The 22,107-nt window shown below is 48.8% G+C and overlaps 1 protein-coding gene across 5 annotated transcripts in view; it reads right to left on the bottom strand.

The window, feature by feature from the left end:
• Positions 1-3,871: 3,871 nt before the first annotated feature.
• P4HA1 (prolyl 4-hydroxylase subunit alpha 1) overlaps positions 3,872-22,107 on the bottom strand; it is a 31,762-nt gene continuing 13,526 nt past the window's right edge. For 2 of the 5 annotated variants that reach the window (XM_027711056.2, XM_027711057.2), the window contains 10 exons: positions 20,844-21,083; positions 19,602-19,789; positions 18,915-19,091; positions 15,501-15,571; positions 10,424-10,523; positions 9,535-9,588; positions 8,189-8,254; positions 7,712-7,780; positions 6,940-7,036; positions 3,872-6,475 (listed from right to left, as the gene is read on the bottom strand). In XM_027711056.2, the coding sequence (XP_027566857.1) occupies positions 6,405-6,475; positions 6,940-7,036; positions 7,712-7,780; positions 8,189-8,254; positions 9,535-9,588; positions 10,424-10,523; positions 15,501-15,571; positions 18,915-19,091; positions 19,602-19,789; positions 20,844-21,083 (1,133 nt within the window). In that variant the 3' untranslated portion in view covers positions 3,872-6,404. Of the gene's footprint in view, positions 6,476-6,939; positions 7,037-7,711; positions 7,781-8,188; positions 8,255-9,415; positions 9,470-9,534; positions 9,589-10,423; positions 10,524-15,500; positions 15,572-16,610; positions 16,682-18,914; positions 19,092-19,601; positions 19,790-20,843; positions 21,084-22,107 lie in introns of all 5 variants that reach the window. The other 3 variants (XM_039385895.1, XM_039385897.1, XM_039385896.1) reach the window with 3 other exon arrangements.

Here is a 22,107-nt window from a genome sequence, read left to right as displayed (position 1 = left end):
CACTGCCTGGGCTCAGTTACTGGCTGGGGGAACATGTGAGGAGTGTGGGAGATCCAAAGGGAACCTCAAACCAGCTTTGTCTTTTGAGAGCTAAACCCGGATGCAGAGAGCATTGGGAAGGGCGGTTGGCAGTGTCCAAGCTGCAGACAAGGAGGGGGAGCACTGTAATGTCTGGTGAGAAATTAGGGTGATGTTTTGGGCTGAGCTAGAGGTACCAGGTTGCTCCCAGAGAGTCTGTTCCCTGGATCCTGGGAACCAGCCAGCCCCTGCCTCCTAAGTGAGCCTTTTGTGACACCTGTGTCACCCCTGGCACAAAGCAAAGGATGGTGAAGTGAGGATTTCCCTGCAGGAGCACTGGAGAGCTCAGGCTTGTCCTGCTGTTCAGACCATGCTGGGGACTGATCTGTCAGCCGTGGGTGGAAATGGTCCCTGGAATTTGGTGCCAGGGAGCCCCAGTGCAGGGAAAATCGGGCTTAGCAGTCCCGTGCTGTGTCTTTCAGTGAGTGGAGCCATTGGTGTCTCTGCTCAATCCCTGCCCTGCCTGACACTCCAGTTTGCAGTCCCAGTGCTCCCAGCCCTTACCAACAGCCTGGCAGAAATTAAAAAGCAAACCAGCTGTTTGGGAATGGCTTGGAAATGTGTAGAGCCCCTGGGTGTCTGTGCTTGGTGCCATGCTTTTAATATGGAGCCTTTTAGGGTTGCTCCAGAGGCAATTCCAGAACGCAGCTTTTCTTTGTCATCCCTTGGTCCCTGGTGCCTGATCCATGTGCTGCTGAAGGCAAACAAAGAGGAAAAAAATGCCGGCAGGACTGCAGAGGATGCAAACCACAGGGAATTGTGTCATGAGCAGGACATGCAGCCTGGAGGGGGTGGCTCTGGAGCCCAGGCTGTTTGCAAAATCAATTGGAATTAGTTAGGAAAACTGAATAGGGTGGGGAGGGAGGAGCTGGCAAAGTGCAAAGCCCGGGAAAAGAGGAGTCAGAAACTTTCCTGCCCGTTTGTCGCTTGTCCTGGAGCAACGGTTTGCGAATAAAAAGCAGTTTAACTGCTTTTCCAAAACGTGGCAGCCCCTGTGCCCTGCCCTGGGGATGAGCCACTCTTCTTCCTTCCTCCCTCCTGCTTCCTTCCTCCTCTCCTCACACCAGTCTCCTGAGACGTTTCCAGTCCAGCTGCAAATAGGTCAGTTGCACCCAGACTTTAAGATCTGAAGACCAGGAAAAATGTAGGACTGAGTAAAAGCGACACACAGTTCCCTCAGGGAGCTGCTGAGCAGCTGCAGCAGCGAGGAACTCCCCGACATGGGTGTGCACAGCAGGTACCAGGCCTGGCTTGGACCCACTGCAGTTGTAAATGCCCCCTCCCTGTGCTGGTTTTGCTCTCTCTGAAGATTGAGATGCTGTTTGTGAACTCTGACAGCTGGGTTCTGAACCTTGTCCTGACCCTGGGGTACGCTCCTGACTCGGTGCATTCATTTCTGCCTCTGTAATGCTTAAATATAGAGCAGCCCCGGGCCGTGGTGAGTCACACATTCCCAGGGACACTGTCAGGCTGCTGGCAGCCCCTGCAGCGGGAGGGAGAGGTGACTGTACCCAGAGGGAGAGGTGACTGCACCCGTCCCAGCGCTGGGCGCATCCCCCAAGCTTAGGGGAGTGAAGCCCATCCCATATGGAGCTGGAAAATCTCTCTTGGCTTCACACTGGGAGCAGCTGGAGCTGCTCCAGCTCCTCTAGTGCATTCCCTTCTCAGAGCACGCTGCCACAGGTCTGTGCTATGCCGGGATCCTTCCCTTGGTGTCCTGCTGGGGATGTGGGATTGAGGCACTGAGCTCTTCTTCCGTGGGCTTTGGATGGCTCCAGGGGTTGCTGGTCGGTGTTTAGCACAGGGAAGAGGCAGCTTGTGGTTCAGGTTAGTGGGTGATCCGTGGCTGCTCCAAAGGCTGGGTTGGGAGCCAGATGAGTCACTGATTATGGGAACAGAGAAGTGCAGCTCGATGACGAAATACCCGAGGCTGAGTCGGTCAGAGTCCAGCAGCTGGAGGAAGATGGGTGGGTGGGTGAAGATCCTCTCCCTCGTGGGGGCTGTGCTCAAGTGTGTGAGCAGGTCCAGTCTCTCCAGGAGTCCCTGGACAGGTCCCTTCAGCCCTGTGCTGCCTTCCCCCATCCATAGGAGGTGATTCTGTCCCTCAGGTGAGACCCCCTGCAGAGCTGCCTCCAGCCCTGGGGAACAGCACAGCAAGGACATGGAGCTGCTGGAGCCAGTCCAGAGGAGGCACCAAGGTTATTAGAGGGATGGAGGAAAGGATGAAAGAATTGGGATTGTTCAGCCTGGAAAAGAGAAAGTTCTATGGAGACCTTAGAGCCCCTTCCAGTGCCTAAAGGAAGAGAGAGCTCTCTCCAAGAGAGCTGGAGAGGGACTTTGGACAAGGGATGGAGGGACAGGACAAGGAGGAATGGTTTTAAATTGACAGAGAGCAGGTTTAGATATTGGGAAGGAATTCTTGGCTGGGAGGGTGGGGAGGCCCTGGCACAGGTTGCCCAGAGAAGCTGTGGCTGCCCCTGGATCCCTGGAAGTGTCCAAGGCGAGGTTGGAGAGGGCTTGGAGCAACCTGGGCTAGTGGGAGGTGTCCCTGCCCATGGCAGGGGGTGGGATGAGATGCTCTTTAAGGTCCCTTCCATCCCAAACTGTTCTGGGATTGTGTGATACTGTCAGACCCTTCTCTTCATTTCATCCCTGCCCTGTGACATTCACAGGCCCTTTTCCCTATCCCTGACCCTGTCCTGCCTTTTCAGCTGCAGCTGCTCAGTCCTTACCCTGGTGGGAAGGTAAGGAACCCACGGGTTCCTCCCGTGGTTGTGATCCCCGTGGACATGGTCTGGGTGCAGCTGTGCCAGAAGAGCCCCAGGTGGAATGGTGGGGAGCCACGGCACCCGAGCACTGGTCAGGGTGTCCCAGGGCTGATCCACCGCCCTTCCCTTCCTCCAGGGGAGGGGCCAGGGCCTGCCTTGCTGAGCAGGGCAGCAGCACAGAGTGGCTGGGCATGGAATCCAGCCCCCTTTCCAAAATAAACCAACGCTGGTACACTTCAGACTCATTTCCTATCCTGTGGCTGCCAAATCCACCAGCACATCAGCTGTGTCCGTGGGCAGTTCCCTGCCCCTGAGCCAAGTGCTCCATCAGCAGCACAAGGCTCCGTTCCACAGGCAGGAGGATCAAAGGCTTCTGACCAGCCCTTGCTGTGCTTTTTGCAGGTTCCTGATGGCCACGAATTAAGCAGGAGCTGCACTGCTCCCGAGGGTGTAGCCCAGGAATGGTTGTGGTCTATAAACCACCGAGAGTTTGGATAAGGAAGATGTCAGCCTGACCTTCCTACATGTGAGTGCTTGGTCTTCCTCTGGTGCTGTTGGAGTCTCTGGTGCTTTCCTCCCCCCCAGAACTATCCAGAGCAAGTTGTTGTTTGACCTCGGGCTTCAGAAAACAGATTTGTCACCCTTGGGAAAGGGTCTCTGAGCAGATGCCCCTCTGCTGTGCCTGTGGTGTTCCAGCCCCAGACCTCGTGTGGTTACTGAGCCCCACAGCAGCTTCTGCCACCAACCACTGCCCTGGGGAGACAAGGGCTGGGCCACACTCCTCCCCAAGACCTCCTTGCCCTAAATTTTTAGGCACAAGGTGCTTTGGGCCCAGCACTATCTGCCCTCCCCTTATACAGTCCTTCAGTGCCCAAAGTGTAACATTTAACAGGAATTTGTGACAGGAGCATCTCCTGCACCTGCCCCCGAGGTGGTGAAGGGAGGAAGATGAGCTCCATCTTCCACAGACAGTGATAAACCCCTGTGTGATGAGATTTACAGCAGCCACGTACAGGAGAGCTGGATGGGGAGGATTTCTCACTGCTGATGGCAGTGGCTTTTATTTGAAGCCTGTTCTCTTTTTTTTTCTTTTTTTTTACATTAAAAATTTTATTACAAAAAAAAAAAAGTAACAGTAAGGCAGTTTCTCAGTTGTCAGTCACTGTGAGCCAAACAGTTTTCAATCATCTTTAATACAAAACTAGATTCACATGGGAGCCACGCTCGGGATCCAAAAGCCCTTTGAGAAATGATGGGGGTAAGGCAGAAAGCAGCAGCACCAGTGGAATCCCTTAGTCAGCATTGGATGCATGGACACTACTGCAGTAGAGGGAGTAGAAATGGGGATTGTCTGCAGTTGAAAAATATCAAATGACCTTTTGTCATAATCTGGGACGTTCCTGATGTGCCTCCGCAGACTGGAGGTTTAGTTTTGGGGCTTTTTTTTTTTTCAATCAAGTGAAATTTTCCAATGTCAAAAGACAAATTATTTTTCTTTTCTGAAGAATTTTCTTGGAGTAGTTTACTGCTTTAAAAAGTTGTGCACTAAACCATTTTCACTCCCCAGGCAATGCCTCTGGGAGACCTTCCTTAAAATGGTGTTTATCACTGGAAGTACTCGCTGGTATTGAGGTGAGGGAAGGAGCTGTTGGGCAAAATTCCCCAGCTCCAGCTTGTGGTTCATCCTTGGGTGCTGGTTGAAGGGAGATGGGAATAGCAAACCCAAATGCTGTTTTCCACCTCTGTTCATGGTGGCAGCACAGGGATTTCCTTTTGTGCTTGTTCACTGTGTGGGATTGGCTCCCTGCAAGCATTTATGGATACCTTTTTTTTATGCATCCTTTTTTTACTTGCAGGGAAGTGGCAGGAGTTACCTGCAGCCATGGAGCTTATGAAACTAAAAAAGATGGGAAGAGAAAAAAAGAAGACCATGGATAGGAATGGAGATGGACAAAAAAGGGAGAAAACTCAGGTAGGTGGAAATACTATGTTGGGTTTTTTTTAATGATTACAATGTAGTGCTCAAAGATCCCCTCTGCTCACCCAGCTCGGGGTGAATTCCTTTAGATCAGCTGCTGCTCTTGGGGAGCAGCTGCCTGGAATAAAGGAGCAGTACAGATGTGAGACTTTGTGTTTGTGTCCTGAGGTGCTGGATGGACTTTGGTTCCCCTCTGCCAAAAGCAGAGGCACAGTGCAGGGAGGGGCAGGGCTAAGGAGGAGCAGTTCTGTGGGCCCCATTGCTACCAGGCTCAGCAGGAATTTAACAATGTATTTTCCAGCAAAGACCTTAAAGTGTCTTCTGATCCTCCAACTATAGTACCTTAAACTGCATTCCCAGTATTCCAGAGGTATTTCTAGCACGTTAACAATTGCTTTTGTCTACGTTTCGGCTCAATTTTCAAGACTTTATTGAGGCAGAAAACCCAATTAAACCAAAATTGGAATTTTTTCCTTGGCAAAAGACTTCAGGCTTCACCCCTAATCAGTAAAACCATAATCATCCAGAAAATTGGACTGTTTAGGTAGAGTCAGGTGCAGCTCCCTTTGATTTTTGCCCTCATGCTAGTGGAGTAGTTGGTTATTTTGCTATAAAAATCCTGCTGTGGAAGGGACAGGGTTCATGACAGTGAGCCTGCATCTAAAGAAGGGTCAGGACTATAAATAAATAGGGTGACAGTTTCTCAGGAAACCTTGAGAGCTGTGAGGAGGACGAGGGTGGAGAGCATTCTGTGAGGACTCTGTGTCACCTCAGCACCTGAAGTCTCTTCACCAATTTGAAATTCCAGCCTCCTAAGGCACGACTATTTTGATTAATGAAGGTGGGAACATGCCCACCCCCCTGCCCGAGGAGCAGATGGAAGAGCTGGCTGCTGGGACAGAACAAAAGCAGCATTTGTTCACGTGGACAAACATTCCAGAGGTGGGGAAAGGTGGGCTGTGGGTGTTGTCAGGCTGCTCTGACACAGGCACAACACTGGGGAAGCATCCTGGCCATGCCTGTGGAACTGCTGGCTCATGGTGTCAAGATGAGAAGCCAAATTCCCCACAGGGGCCAAGAAGGAAGACAATTTAAAACCGTGGGGCTTTTGTGCAAGTGGGATAACAGGTTAAAACATGGTAATAACCTGTTTTCCAGAGAAACACAAAGGATGCCTGCAGTTCTCAACAGCAGTGGTCAGGCACTCTGGGAAAACAAGGAGCTGAATGGCTGGGAAGTGAGGAATAGGAATGGGTTTAACTCAGAGTTCCTTAGAGGGGAGCCCTCCCATGCCATCACCCCTGTTTTCCCACACTGCTCAGAGGGATGATGGTGACAGGAACACCACACACAACACCACAGTTAGTTGTGGCCCTCATCTGTATTTTGTCCTTTTTTTTTTCCCGGTAACACTCGTAAACCTCAATATTTTCTGTTCATAACACCTCGGGAGGGTACTGGGAGGGAACTAAAAGCACGTTTGTCCTGTCCACAGCTGGGGGGGACTGAACCTGGAGTGGAGTGTTAGTCAGTTGTAAACTGTTGGAGATGTGCATTTTCCAGGGACTGACGGCTCTGCATCATTCCAGCTCCGATAATGTGCACGGCCTTCGGAATTCCTGCCCCCGCTCGTGGAGCCATTTGTTGGATACTGCAAAGACACAAAGGGATGGGATCACTGCATGTGGGGAGCTCCTGCTGAAGGTAAATGTGCTGTTGGTTAAGCACAGCATTACCTTAAAGTGTTTTAGTTGTGGAATCACAGGGTTTGGGTCGGAAGGGATATTAAAATCATCTCCTTCCAACCCCCTGCTATGCACAAATGTGAAGTTGGTCTAATAAATACAAGAAGGAAAAAAACTTCCCTGCAAAACTACAGAAGACTCTTAAAAGAGATACAGTTGTACAGGTATTTTATACATATAATAAAATATGCTGCTATACAGAATATCTGTAATGTACAGAGATGAAGTAGATAAAGTAAATTAAATAGACTTCTTTATAAAGAACTGCATTTCTGGGTGCTTTTTATCCCACCATGAAGTCCAGAGGAAAAAGAAAAGCAAGGCAAGGCCCCCCCCCAGGCCCAGGCTGGGGTCCCAGGCAGGTACTCACCCCATTTATTCCCCACTAGTACCGGGCAGGCCGCGTGCCGGGTGCTGTAATCGCCTTCTCCGCTCGGGAACAGATTGTACCAGAACACAGCTGTTCCCTGGGAATGGCAGGGGACACCCTCAGCACTCTGCTCTGCACAACACACACTTAAACACCAACTCACTTAAGGATAAAGCAAAGGTAAGTGCATTTGTATTTCAGATTCTTTTACGCTGGAGGCCCTTTTCCACAGTCTAACATTTGCTTCCTTAGGAACGAGTCTCCTTTGACTTATTTTGTGTCCGTGTCATACTTGGCTCTTAATTATTTTTGAAACCCCAGGACACTGACAGTGTCATTGAAGTTCTGACCAGTTTTAGAAAGCAAGATTATTTACTAAGAAGGAGCAGGAGGCCAGCCAAGGTAGAACTTATTTGAGACCCTGCTGAGGGAAAAACCTAACAGGAACATGACATTCCAAGGAGAATTCCCTACAGATGCCTCAAGACTAAAGCAACTTAAGAGATGTGAATGTTTTCAGGATGTGTTTCGAAGCACTGTAATGTTTTGCAGAGTCTGTGCATGAGAAGCAGCCAAGTTCCAAATGTAACACAGGGAATGTGGGGGCCCTTGGAATCACCAGCACTGCTCTGAACCGTGAGCACCTCTGTGCTGCCATGAACAGGGCTGGGATTTTCCTTCTTTTAAAGGTTCATTTAAAGCTTCTTTCATGCCTGTGCTGTACTTTGAGGAGGAGTAGAGAGGCAGTTCCACCGGAGAAATCCCTGCTCACCTTTCTGGGCCAAACGCTGGCTCCGACTTCAGGAAAGACCGTGGCTCCCCCTGCTGACACGTCACTCATCTGCACAGGTGGGAAACACAGGTGAGCTCACACAGCCTCGGGGGCTCTCATGTTTCAGTAAAACAGAGTCGGGTTGTTGAAGAAGTTAATTTACACCTCCCTGAAAGAGGCTGAAACCCTCCCGCTGTGGTCCCCGTGGAACCCCAGCCTTGTCCCCTCCACTGCAGTTCACAGGCTGATAATACTGATGGAGATACAGAAATGAACAGCCAGGCAAGTAACTGTAGGGAGCAAAATCCTCCTTCCAGCACACGGAAGGACCACATGGTCTGGGGAGGAAGACAACAGGACCCCAGAGTTTGGGGCTGCTTGAGTGGGAAGTGACTGCAGCAAAAACCGGAATGAACAGAAAGGAGAATGAAATCCTTCAGTGGCACAGAATGGGGAGGGACACGAGGTGTGACTTACATAAAACAACCAAGTAGCAATTCTGTTGCCTGTTCCCAATTCCTTAAAAGCATCTGGCTCATCTTTCTGTGAACAAAAGGAAGCAGAGTCCATCAGCACTTCCTTTGTGCTGCTGAGAGGAGCCAATGACAGGGAGTGGCTGAGACTTTGGGCTTGGGCACAAGAAATGATCAACCCTTTGCTTTGGAATCAGGTAAGTACAAGTGGGGAAGGGAAGGAAAGGAAAGGAGAAAGGAAAGGAAAAAGGAAAGGAGAAAGAAAAGGGAAGGAAATTTCAGGAAAGGAAAGGAAATTTCAGGGAAGGGAAGGAAAAGGAAAGGGAAAAGGAGCCATCAGCAGGCAACTCTAAGCCAGAAGGGGATGGTGCCTGTGAGGAGCACCAAAGAGAGCACAAGGGTCACCAACTACTGCTGAGCATCTCCATGGAATCAAAGGTTCTCACACAGCAATACTGTCACTGCTTGGGGCAGATCTGACAAAAGAAAAAAGAGAAAGAAAGAAAGAGGGAGGAAAAGAAGGAAGGAAAGAGAGAAAGAAAGAAGGAAGGAAAGAAAGAAAGAGAGAAAGAAAGAAGGAAAGAAAGAAAGAGAGAAAGAAAGAAGGAAGGAAAGAAAGAAAGAAGGAAGGAAAGAAAGAAAGAAGGAAGGAAAGAAAGAAAGAAGGAAGGAAAGAAAGAAAGAAGGAAGGAAAGAAAGAAAGAAGGAAGGAAAGAAAGAAAGAGAGAAAGAAAGAAAGAAGGAAAGAAAGAGAGAAAGAAAGAAGGGAGGAAACAAAGAAAGAAGGAAGGAAAGAAAGAAAGGAGGAAAGAAAGAGAAAGAAAGAAGGAAGGAAAAAAAGAAAGAAGGGGGGAAAAAGAAAGAAGGAAGGAAAAAAGAAAGAAGGAAGGAAAAAAAGAAAGAAGGGGGAAAAAGAAAGAAGGAAGGAAAAAAGAAAGAAGGAAGGAGAGAAAGAAGGAAGGAGAGAAAGAAGGAAGGAAATAAAGAAGGAAGGAAATAAAGAAAGAGGGAAAGAAAGAGAAAAAGAAAGAGGCAAAGCCGTTCCTAAAGCAGTAGGAATGCCCTGAGGAGTGGTAACCCTGCCGATTGGCACAGCTGGTGATCCCCAGGGCTCCCTGCCCTGCCAGGGATTGGGCAGAGCTACAGTGTGCCAGCCAGTGAAGAAGAGGCTGGGCCGGGCCAGAGGCCGAGGCTGCCCCGGGTCACTGCTCTCCTCCCGCTCTGTACTTGCCCGTGCAAAGTCAAAGTGGGGCTCATACTGTCCTCCCACTCCATAATTTGCCACCTGCAAAAGAGAAACAACAACAGCCCTTGTGAAGAAGAAGGAGGTGAAGACAGAACAGGACTTACCCTTCCAAAATCAAAGTGAGGCTCATACTGGCCCCCTACTCCGTAGTTGGCTACCTACAGTGAGAGAAGCACAAGCTCTAGTAAAGCAGTTTTATCCAGCAAGACTGTGACTGTCATCCACAGCTTCTCAATGGGTCAGTGGCAAACACCAAGCCCCAGGGAGTGACAAGCCTCTGCCACCTCCAGGAGCAGCAGCACATCCAAGATCGGCACTGCAAGATGCAGCTCCAGGGGAGAATCTGGTACTTCCCAGGGCAGAAAAGGATTTTTTCTCTGTGGCAGCTTTTCAGCCTCTGTTCTCTTCAAAACCTGTCACGGTGCTTTGACATGGTTCATGTATAAACTACTTCATGTCAATAAAGAGAATCCCCTCTCCTGCTTGCCAGTTGATTATAAAGAAAGAAACCTTGAACTTCAGCCAGATCCTGGGGCATTTTATCCCCAGGAGTCTTGACAGGGGCACAGCAGCTTCCAGCCCCCTGTCTGGGTGTCCTGCTTTCCAGGTACTCACACTTTGCTCACAGTCAGTAAAGCAGCTGCTCCTTCAAAGGCCTCAAGCAAATGTACCAAAGCACTTCTGAATTACAGTTTACACCTACAAGGGGGTGTTTCCCACATGCCAGGGACACCAGACACACTGTTGGCCTTCCTTAAGTACCAGTCAAGCTGAACTCCCATCTCAGCAGCAAAGTTTTTGGACCCTGCAGCAGTGAAGCTCAGGTTTGGTTGTTCCCCTCCAGCACCAAAAGCCATTTCCCACTGAAGAGCTGCTCTACAAACACACCTTTGTTTCTTGCCCCCCTGTAAACAAAGGAGCTTTTGTGCCACCTGAGCCACCCAAAATGAAGTGCTGACTGACGTCCAGCACCAGCCCCATCCTCAGAATTACCTGCAGCTCCTCTGCTGTGGACACATCCAGCCCGGTGAGGTCCTGTATCCTCGTGTTGATCCGGGACACCACGGGGCTCTCGTACCCCGACAGCCACGCACTGGGGGGACAACCAGGGAGATGTGACAGTAACAGGCACTGCACAGCAGGACAGCAAACACTGGCACTGACTTACACTTCCACATGACCTTCCTAGGACTTTTCAAGAAATATCTCTGTATTGCAACAGCCCTGACTTCAGTGACCGCGTTCTTGAGAAAGAACACTCGGAGCACTGCTCTAAGGGAGCTCTGACTGCCCAGTGACAGAAGGAAACATTCCAAAGAGTGAAAATCTGCTTCTAGCTGCTTTCTAAACCAGGCACAAACAGCTTTGCTCTTACAGTGAATTCAGCCCCCACAAGTGATGCATTTGGAAGCAACATTTGGCAAAGGAAGAGGTGAGAGCTGCTCTCCTTGTCTGTGTGTCCTCTCCATGGCACAGCACTGTGTGAGCTGCCCTGTCACACCACTCACCTGGGCAATCCCACTGCAAACCCTTCTGAAAACAATGCAGTCATGCATTCAGTTCTCTCCCATGTTCCCCACTGAACAATTTCTACCAGAACAACCTACTACAGATTTGCTATTTAGCACCTGCTTCAGGCAAATGATTTTCAAGGGGAAAAAAACCCAACCCTCAAATCAACCCTTTTTTTTTTTTAAATATAAAGGTCAGCCTCACAGTTCCAAAGGCATCTTTCAAAATGTTTGCCTCCTGCTATATATCAGAACTTCTTGGCTAAAAATACTGCATTTTTCTCTTTATCACCTGCTCACCTGATGTCTGGTTTTCTTGCTGCTTTACTCGTCCCATGCCACCTTCATTTTACCTGTCCTCTGTTTACCTTGCAGCCCTTGCTAGTCATTCATATGGATGATAATGATGATTTGGGGCTCATTTTCCCCCTTTTGTGCGGGAAAATGGAGACAGGTAGTTCTACCTCTTTTTCCAGCAGCTGACTCAGCTTTAGGGCTCATCAGTGGTTCCTGCTGGAGGGAAGTCCCTGTGCTCAGCTGGAAACTATCAGCAGCAGCAGCATCATAGTATTTTTTTATTGAAATGCACCTTCTCATCCATACTAAATTAAATTTTTCTTCTGTAATTTGCATCTAAAAAAATATTATAATCCCCAAATCCCTCTCCTGGGAGGAACAGTAGCATGACACAGGACATGAGGCACTGACACAGGTTACAGAATCTCTACGAGCATTTTTTTTAAATGCCAAATGAACCACAGATAAAAAGAAAGAAGATTTCTCAAGGCAGACATGCACAAACACAGCCACAGACCCATCCATTTCTGAGCACTGTTAGTACAAGGAGGGGTTACAGCACAACCTGCCTGGATTTCAGGTGGTGGAAGGATATGTAGGTGCATATGAAGCCAAATAACCCCCCCCCCCCCAAAAAAGCAGCCGTGCTCTGCAGCCACGGTGAACAGGGAATGCTCACAAGCAATCCTAACCTCACATTTAACACACAGAGAAAAAGCCCCAACACACCCACCAGTGCTCCATCTGCTTCTGTCCAGTCTGGGCATAAGAGCTTATAGGGAAAAAAGGGAAAAAAAACAGGCCAAAGGAAGACAAACCCCAAGCATTCCTGCTGTGTGGGTTATTTAGAGTAGCAGTGAATGCTTCCACAGGGAGAATACTGCAGCCTTTCAGGAAGGGAAATACTGCATGTATTTTAAAAATAAAATTAATTGCCTGAGGATACAAAGGAAGTCTATGAAAGGTGGAGGAACAGGGAACTGAAACCATAATCCAAGTGCCAGCCTGTCTGCTGAGCAGAGCTGGGGGAGGCCTGCAGTGCTGAGGAGTTACAGTGGGATTTAACCCGCTAAGTGTCACAAAACCTGCTTTGCCTGGTCACAGAATATTCCCATCTGTCCCACATTCCCTCCCCTGGCATTTCTGCCTCATTCCAGACCATTCCCTTGCACAAAGGAGGCTTTTTCCTGCCCTTGTCTATCAAAGAAGACAGACAGACTCCCCTCACCAGTGCTGTGGGAGATGCAGCATTAACAGCCTGAAAGGGTGCTCAGCAACCCTTTTTCTTCTAATATTTGCACAGTTCAGGGTTCAGTGTAAGTCAGCACATGCACACAGCTCTGCCCTTCCACGTACATCTGGCAGATCAGCAACTTCACCTGACAGGTTCATGGGCACTCTGTCACATTCATGACCAGCTGCCACCTCTGAGTCCACTGTGGGCAGAGAAATTCCTCACAAAAGAGGGACAAGCTGATTTCTGGGAAGCCATAGGCAGGGCAGATCAATATACAAGTGATTTACTTACAGGAGGAGTTGGTATTTCCTTAATAACTACCACCCCCAATGCTCTGCCCACACAGGTTTGGTGTTTTGTAAAAACACATCCCTGCACTAAGGCAATACACTATTAAAAAAAAAAAAGAGATACTTTCATTACCATGCTGAATTCCCACTGGGGGGGTTGCTTTGCTTCTTCCTCACACCCACATCTGGCTTTTAACAACTTATATTTGTTACAAACAGATAATAATAATAATCACATTTTCTCACAGGATCCCAGAATGGTTTGGGTTGGAAGGGACCTTACAGCTCATCCCATCCCACCCCTGCCCTGGGCAGGGACACCTCCCACTAGCCCAGGTTGCTCCAAGCCCCGTCCAGCCTGGCCTTGGACACTTCCAGGGATCCAGGGGCAGCCACAAAAAATGTCTTATAATTCTGCATGAGGTACCTTAAAGGTTTTTAATAGCACAATTTTTATATAGAGAAATCACTTTGGACTAAGCGACATACTACAGGGAAAAAAACCAAACCAGCCAGCTCTCCACAGCACACACATCCCCCAAAATCTCAGCTCTGGTCACTGTAGGAGCAGACGTTACATTTCAACACTGCTCCTGTGAGTCACTGGCCACGAAATACCAGCATTTCTGTTTAAAAGCCTTCTCAAATGCACTTAATATGTAAAAACAAGTACCAGTAGAGACGCACCAGGGAGCGAATGAAAGCCAGGCTGGTATTTCTGCAGTGGAAACTTTACCACTATGTGCTACAAGCTCTGGCTGCCTGCTGGGAGGAGAGGGAAAGGGGGAAAAAAGGCAGTTTTTTATCTTTGCAAGCAGTGTGTGAGTGGGTGGGTTTATTCTGGTGGTGCTGGCGAGGTGCCCCCGTTGACAGAGCCTGCCACGTCCCACCAGGGGAACAGTGGTGCTCTCAGAGACAGGAATGCTGTAATTTGGGAGGGCATTTGCTAGGAAGGAATGTTTGAAGGGGGAAAGCAGTCATCTAGTAAAAAAAATAAAGCATTTTTTTTTTGGGTTTCAGGAGCAATGATTCATCTGGAATCCAAACCAGCTCAAGCAGCTCCAACAGAAAGATGTTCCCAGCAGGAATACCACAGACCCTCTAAATCAGGCTGCCCTGGGCTCTGGAGGAGAATTCCACCTCCTACTCTGGATTTAGGTGTCAAATTCTCTTGGAATGTCCATACACATCCTGGAAATCTGCACACAGAGGAATGCAAAGGGAAAGCAGGACAAGGGCAGTCCCCCTCCACCCTCAAGAAATGGTCTTCCCTAAATTCTTGGATGTTTCTTCACAATTCTAATTCCAGGGTCCAGCGAGAGACTGGATTTAAGAACTTAGCAAAGTCTGACTGGAGAGTTCCTTAGGTGTGTTGGTAGGAAGTCCCACAGTGCCACCTTTTTGAGCACCAAATCCTAAGTAAGGTCCCATTCCCCAGGAGCTGGCCAGGAGGCTCTATCCCAGGTTTTCCATTGGCTTTTCATGCTGGGTGGTGCTTTGTACTGTTCGACTGTGGCAGCTGCAATACCTCAGGGCATAACACTTCTACTGATGAAAAATCACAACTCTAAATCAAAACTTCTTTTACTGAAGCTCATCTATTCAAATAGGGGGCAATTATGCATCCTAATTTCCATCAGTGATCTGCTTCTGCAACTCCCAATACTAGCACAGAAACCATGAGGAGGTGAGGGAGGTTCCTCAGCAATGCCCCAGAGCTGGCTGGCACAGAGGACAAATCCCAGGACTGAATAAATGCTGCCTTTAAAATATGCAGTGACAAACAACCAAGGTAGATGAGACATGGACAAGACTTGAATATTAAAAGCAAAAAAATAAAATTTAAATGCAACACATGTCCAACAGGAAGACAAATGTTCCTAAAGTCAAGTCCCTCCGGAAGGGGGGCCTGTGGGGGGCAGTTTTAAGGAGCAAACAGACCATTTCCAAAGGATTCCCACTACCTGTGTGTGCCCATGAGCACCTAGACCCACATGCTCCAGAGGTGCAAGGCAATTTTCAAAGGATAAAAATTAATGTTTCCAACTTTTAACAACGGTGGCCTTAGGATCTGACCTCAGCTCCAACGGTTTTCCCAGTTTTTCTAAGACTTATAATCACTCCTGAATCAATCACCTTCCCATGATCCACTATTTGGAAGCAATTTTACCTTTTTAAAGACATTCATAGCTCAATAAAAGCCCTCAAGCTACAGACCATTCTAATTTCAGAGCAGCTGAGAGAACACTGGGTTTCTAGTAAAGCAGCAACTGCATTCCATCATTTCAACAGGGAAATCCTTTACAACCACCACCTAGCTTTAATTTGCAGCATTCCCAGGAATCCCAGCAGCTCCTGGTTTCAAGCAGGCGTGGCTATCTGGGAGTTGAGGAGCAGAGGTGAGCCGGGCAGGTCCCTGTTGCAGCAGGTCCCTGTTGCAGCGGGAGCGGCAGCGGAGCTCGCGCTCACGTTTAGTACGTTAGTTGGAGCAGACAAGCCATGCTCAGCCAAAGGCACTTCCACCTTGGGGTACCACCATTTCCAACCAAGCCCTACTCCAGCAGGCCACGTGCTTTGTGTTACATGCCAGCTCAGCTCACTTAGGCCACTTTCTAAAGAAAGGCCTAGGAACAGAGGTGACGCCAAATCCTTGCCCCGCACGTTCAGCGCTGAAGCAGCACAGCCCCAGGACAGCCTTCCTCGGCCAGGGAATCCCTTGGAAGACGCTCCCTTACCTCTTCGAGACTCTGTAATGTGCTGTGGTCAGTTTGCCAGTCTCGGGGTCATGCACAGTAGCCCGGCTCAGCTACAAAAAGAGAAAGGACAAGGCTTACCCACCTCGCAGGCTGCGCTCTGCCAACCCCAGGGCTTCCAGAGGGTTCCGATTGCTCCGGATGCAAAGCTCACAAATTAGCAAGGTTGGGAGGGTAACAGAAGCTGCAGCTGCTGTGTTCAAATTGCACCAAATTGGTTGGAAAAATTTGGTTAGATTGTCCTTTCACTTTTTTTCCTCCCTTTCTAAATTTTTTCCTTTTTTTTTTTTTTTGGTTTTTTTTTGTTTTAACTAAGACTTTCTGAGAGTAATTTCTGATGCTGAGTTTCCCAGACAATTCCTCTCCACCCAGAAGTTTAAGTAAGTCCTTCCCGATGGTGTGCATGGTCAATCTTTTAATTAACACAACTAAAACCAGGGGAGGGCAAGCAGGGGCAGGTGGTTTTTCAGATCCAGCCAATTTTGGAAATGGCTGGCTAAATTCAATACTTGCAGTACTTAGTAGACAAACTGAAAAGAACCAGGAGCCCGGTGAAAATGAGCCAGATTTGTGTCAGGCAGGAGGTAAAGGAGCCCAGCAAGGAGTATGGGATTATCCTGGACAAGGAAATGCTCTGTGTGTGTGTGTGTGTGTGTGTGTACACAACAAGGACTCAAAGCATCTCTTACACCTGTAAAGGCACTACACATTTTCCAAGGAAGGGGAGGACAACTCTTGGTTGGTGAGAAGAGCAAGGGGAAAGGAATATATAAATTAAAACCAAACTCCAGGTTTTACTGAAGGCTTTGTAGCATCACATGTTTTTCACACTGACTGCAGAGACCTGACCGTTGGAAAACACACACCGAGAAGGCGCCCGAGAAAGAAAGAGAACAAATCAAAACACGCCCCCAGAACTTCCAGCTGAAGGAAGAGACTGAGAAACTCAGCAGGAACAGCCTGTCACAGATCTGCAGGGAACAGCAGGGTGGACTCCACGGTTGTTCTTTAGCCCACCTCTTGTCTCCCCATAAAGAGCAGGACGTACACACTCATTCCAGGCCCAAGACCTCTGGCACGGAGCTCTCTTACCTTTTGCTAATTCTGTAATGTGCCGTCTCCAAGGCTCCCGTTATGGGGTTTGAAATGGTGGCTCGCCTCAGCTGTGAAGCGAACCATCAGAATAGTTGCATTACAAGCACAATCTGCATCCCAGCAATCCGACCCTCAGAAGCCTGGGGGGATAACGCCCGGAGCCGCCGCGCCACCGCCCCGGCACTGCCACTGCCCCGGCACTGCCGTGCTCGCCTCAGGGAACCGGGGGCAGCTGCCACTCTCACTAAAAACAGGGGGGGTCCTGTTTGGGGTTGGTTTTTAGTGTTAGAGAAGATCAGGTTTTCCAGAAGTCCTGTTTCCACGCCTGCAGCAAGGAGAACAGCTGCTGAATAGAGCAAACTAGAGGCTTTCGTTCCCTTTGCGTTGCAGCAGCTGCTGGAGCAGCACAGTGCTGTGGCAGGTGAACACCTGGTGCTTTGTTACTCTGTCCGGCACAGAGCACGAGGAGTTTCACAGGTAAAGTGGATCCAGGCAGCACCATCATTCTGAACAAGCCAAAGATGAATAAACCCTCCTTTTTGGGTTCTTCCTATACCAAAAGCAGCACTGAACTCTTCTGTGCTCACACAAACTACTGCTTCATCCATGGTTGTACTGTACTCCTGAGATACACAGAGTGAAACTCTTGGCTCAAGGCCTTCCTTTCCTTCTCTCGTGCTCCATTTACTTCATGCCATCCCGTGTGTGTTAATATTCCAGTTCAGGACCTTACGTGCACCCTTTAGCTTGGTTCATGTTCTATCAGACACTCCATCTCTCATAACTGGGGAGGTTGAGGTGCAGAGCCCAAATTCTGGAAGAGGCACAAGGCAACCCCAAGTCCCGACTAACCAGAAATATTTCTCTACTGTTAAAATAAGTAAACCAACACTTACTAACAAGAAAAGGCACTGGGAGCTCCTAATATGCTGCCTCTCCTCTCATCCCATGCAGACACACAAAACCCAAGGCACAAACCACAATTCCAGCGAGACTCCCACAGCTGAATAATGAGCTGAATAATGCCAGCACAGATCAGACAGTGCTGTCATCCCAGAGGATGGCAACATGCCAAGCATTGGGAATGAGATGACCTTTCAGTCTCCAGAAACACAATCCTTCTGGCTGCTGAGCCGTGCAAGGCCTCGGCCGTAGGGAACACGTGGAACGACAGCCACATACAGATGCTCCTGCTTTAATGACATTAATGTGGATCTCTGTCTTTGCCATGAGCCAAATGTCTGACAGGAAAACAACGACCTCAGCAAGTCCAGAACTTACAGTGACCACATCCACAGGTTTTCTGCTCCCTAAGGAAGTGATCTGATCACATTCCACAGACACAGTGCCAGTGCTTTTGCAGCACTGAAGGGGCTCAACCACCTACAGCCCAACACGCAGGGCTCTGAGTCTCAGCCCTGCAGCAAAGCTGCCTGCCAGGAGAGCAGGAGATGCCTCACAGTGAAGTGAAAAAGCTTGTACTTCCTGCTTACAGTTCAGACTGTCCTCTCAGGAATCACAGAACAGAATCACTGAGGTTGGAAAAGGCCTCCAAGGTCATCGAGTCCAACCTGTGCCCGATCCCCACCTTGTCCCCCAGCCCAGAGCACTGAGTGCCATGGCCAGTTGTTCCTTGATTATTGTCTGCACTCAGAAACAGGCATCTTTGCATCCAGCGTCTGGAACAGGGTTCAAGAACCACCACAGTCAATAAGAAGGTAAATATCACCAATTAAGCCCTGCCCTCTTAAAGGTCTTTCATCTGCAGGCAACTTCCAAGCCTGGGAGACAGCAGCCAGTTTTATACCAAAATGGAGACTACAACCATTCTTTCTTGTCTGCACAATAAGGTGGCATTCCAGGAATAGAGGAAAGGCTGCCTCTCCCTAGACAGCACTCTTCTCCAGATTTTAAAGGAAAAAGCAAAAGCCAGGCACCCCAGCAAATACCAGGAATACTCCAAGGCACCCTAGCTGCAGCATGTTTGTTTTCTGCTGGAGAACATCAGTGTGTGCTGAAATCGTGCCTGCTGGAAGAGCCTGGCAGCCCTGCCCTGCTGTCAGCTGGCCCTGCCCATCACACAGCATTCCCAGCTTTCCCCACCATCTCCTGCAGAGAGCGTCACCAAGAGCTGCAGGGTGAGGAAAGCGAGGTGTGAGGGCACTGCCTGCCACAGGACACATCACACCCACTCACACAGGAAGCACACGGGGAATTTGGGATTCCAAAGGCAAAGGAGCATGAGGCATTTACCCCCATGGATTTTCAGATTCCAAAGGCAAAGGAGCATAAGGCATTTACCCTCGGCTTGGCCAGTTCCTTCACGGTCTCGATCTCCTCGTCGGAGATGATGTCCAGGAAGCGAACGATCCGGGGCTTGTCCCACTCATCCTCCTGCTTGACAGGGCCCAGGATGTACCTGGGATTCCTGTTCCCGTCGTAGTAGCGGCAGAAGAGTCTCTTCTGTCTCCGAGGAGTCTGGAAGGGAGGCAGAGCCAGAGGGTCAGAGAACTTCCATGGGACATGAATATCTCCGAGAAACGGAAATGTCCTGAGGACAAGACAAGGGAACAACCCACCTTCCCTACCTCGTTGTTGTTACAGGTTAAAGGGATGCTTTCAGTTTAAAAAAATTAGTAGTGTCAGCACATGAATGTTGCTGTGTAATACTTCAACAAGCATTACTCGACATAGTCCTATTAAAGTAATTTTCTCGCTAAAAAACCACCCTTATTTAATTCTCTAAGTAACTCTAGACTTCCACCATCCTTACTCAATTAATCCCACTGATGTAGCACATCCAAGTCAGCCAGCACAGCCCTGCCTGTGGCAGTATTACTTTTAGTCTCCTGGACTGACTGAAACAGGGAAGAAATCCAACACACTCATCCAGCTGCTCTAACAGCTTCCTTGCTTCCACACCACACACAAATTCCTGACATTGTTTGGTTGGGTTCAAACATGTGAGAACAGTCTACTCCACTTTACCATTTTGAGCCCCTCCCCACGGCACAGCATTTCGTACTTCCTTCTCTCAGGCAGGTAATCCTTTTTCTTAACCTCAGTTTCCTTCTCCTGCTCTTCTGAATCCGTGCTGGACTTATTTCCTTCTTTCTCTTTGGCCATGATATATTCAAAATATTTCATGTTCCCGTTGGCTCTTTGATGTTCAGGATCTATTGACAAGGAAAGAGGGGAGGATCACTGGCAGCTCTCCAGCTGGGGAGGGACTATCCCAAAGTGGCTATTTACAGGAAGCAAAAGGAAACAGAGGCACACTAGTGCTTCCCAAACCCTCACTGCACACGCAGGTCCCAGCACTCAGAAAAAGGGTTTGGGCCTTCCAGCCCGTCTCACCAGTGAGGGAGAGACAAGGGAATGAGACAGGGAGAGAGCTGGGACAGCATGAAACCTAAACAATACCTTGATGGGATTTAAGATTTCTGGGGACAAAGCTTTTAACAATCACTAAACTTACAGAAGCTTCAGATCTTTGATAAATGGCTCTCAGGAGCTTTTGCTATGTTAGGTTTAGTTCTGAGCTTCTCAGTGCCTCCTTTACACAGCCAATCAGCAAAGTGTTTACAGCACAATAAAGACTTTCATATTTCACAGAACAGTCTCTTATCTCGCTGTCTTGTATCCTGTATTTCTTGTTTTTCCAAGCTTTTCATCTCCAACATGCTTCATTTGCATTTAAATCATCTGCAGAGATTTTGGTATCACTCTAGTTTCAGTTTCACTCAGTTTGGTTTTGCCTGTACTTAAATGGGAAGTAATCTCAGCCCAGGCAAGTAAAATACAGGGAGAGAGGCAAATTTCAGAAAATAATGACTAAGATGGGTAAGGGGTTAGAAGCCAACAGTGCTGGGAGGCAAAAAGAACAATCCTTAACCCCAACACTCCTGAGGTGGTAGCTGAGCCTAACTGTCCATCTGAAAACTCAAAATACGTTTGACAAAGGCAAGGCCAAGCCCAGAGCACAGGCAGAGCACACTGCCCAGAGCACAGGCAGAGCACACTGCCCAGAGCACAGGCAGAGCACACTGCCCAGAGCACAGGCAGGAGCACACTGCCCAGAGCACACTGCCCAGAGCACAGGCAGAGCACACTGCCCAGAGCACACTGCCCAGAGCACACTGCCCAGAGCACACTGCCCAGAGCACACTGCCCAGGACAATGCACAGCCAGTGTTCCCCCAGCACCCAGCTGGCTGCCCCTCGCCCATACCCAGCTCCAGGAGGCGTTTGGTGAGTGCCATGGCCTTGCCCAGGTCCCCCTGCTGATACACAGCATAGCTCAGGTAGTCCAGGATGTAGACTTTGTCTGCAGAGGACACTTCTCCCTCATCCAGTTGCTTCAGAGCTTGCTCCATCCACAGCTCCGTGTGGTAGTAATCAGCTTCCGTGTAGGCAATCTTCCCCAGCTCAAAGCAATCCTCAGCTGTCAGGAAGGATTTGTGCTTCACACCTGGATTTAACACAAAAGCACAATTTACACAGGGTTCCAGCCCAGCCCTCACAGCGACGTTCTTCATTTCCCGTTCTCACAGCGGTTTAATTTCGGTTCTCCAACAGCTCCCTTCTGTGCTTGCCACTGACTCAGATGAAGGCTGTAAATCCCTGGCAGAACACAGGGATGCAGTTTTTCATTCCCAGAATGCCAGCAACGAGCTGAGAATGTCTTTACCATTAGCGAAAAACAAAATAAAACAAACCTTCCCCAAAACCCCCGACCACTCTGAGCAACAGGGAGCGAAATAGGAAGTTTCAGAAATCTGTTTTCAAACACGTCACATTATCACTTTCAAAAGGTTCCTGAAGAACAGCTTGTTAGGGACAACTTGGAGGGGGAGGAAAAGGAAAACATCAGGCAGTAAATTCCCAGCTGCTCGGGATTTTTTTGAAGTCAGTCATTTTTAGAAACATTTTAAGTGACCTCTGAAAGATTAAACCACTTGTAAGCAAATTACAGATTCCTATTTTTGCCTCTGGAAATACAGGCCCAAAGAAAAACCAAATTCAATCTTGTGAGAAGGAAACAGTACCTGCCAGTTTTCCAGCTAAAATTACACTCCTGATTACATCTTAATACATTTCTACCAGCAGCTCTGCAGCCCTCAAAGAGGGAAGCTGCTCTGCTGAAGGGACATCCCATGAAATGCAGTATTCCCACAGCACAGCTTTGCTCACTGAACACCTTGTGCTGGGACGGGCAGTGACTGCAGTTGTCTGAGCCTGAAGCTGCAAATTCTCAAAGCACACCAAGATTTGGCAACATGGCAGGAGCTGAGGCTCTGACCCAAACAAGGAACACAAACAAGTGACCACACAGGATATTCCCCTCTGGAGCTCTCCAGAGTCCAACCCATTCCCGTTTATACTCCAGAACTTCCAGGTTCTGCCATTACACTTCATCACACACAGTCAGGACAGCTCATTGCTTCAAAAGAAGCAAAACCTTCCCCTTGTGTTTTTGTGCTGTTTTAAGGAAA

The sequence above is a fragment of the Pipra filicauda genome, unplaced genomic scaffold, assembly GCF_003945595.2.
Source record: "Pipra filicauda isolate LSUMZ 115617 unplaced genomic scaffold, ASM394559v2 scaffold449_size645428_pilon, whole genome shotgun sequence".
Classification (NCBI taxonomy): Eukaryota; Metazoa; Chordata; class Aves; order Passeriformes; family Pipridae; genus Pipra; species Pipra filicauda.
The sequence above is the reverse complement of the archived record's forward strand: the minus strand, read 5'-3'. Positions and strand labels throughout refer to the sequence as shown.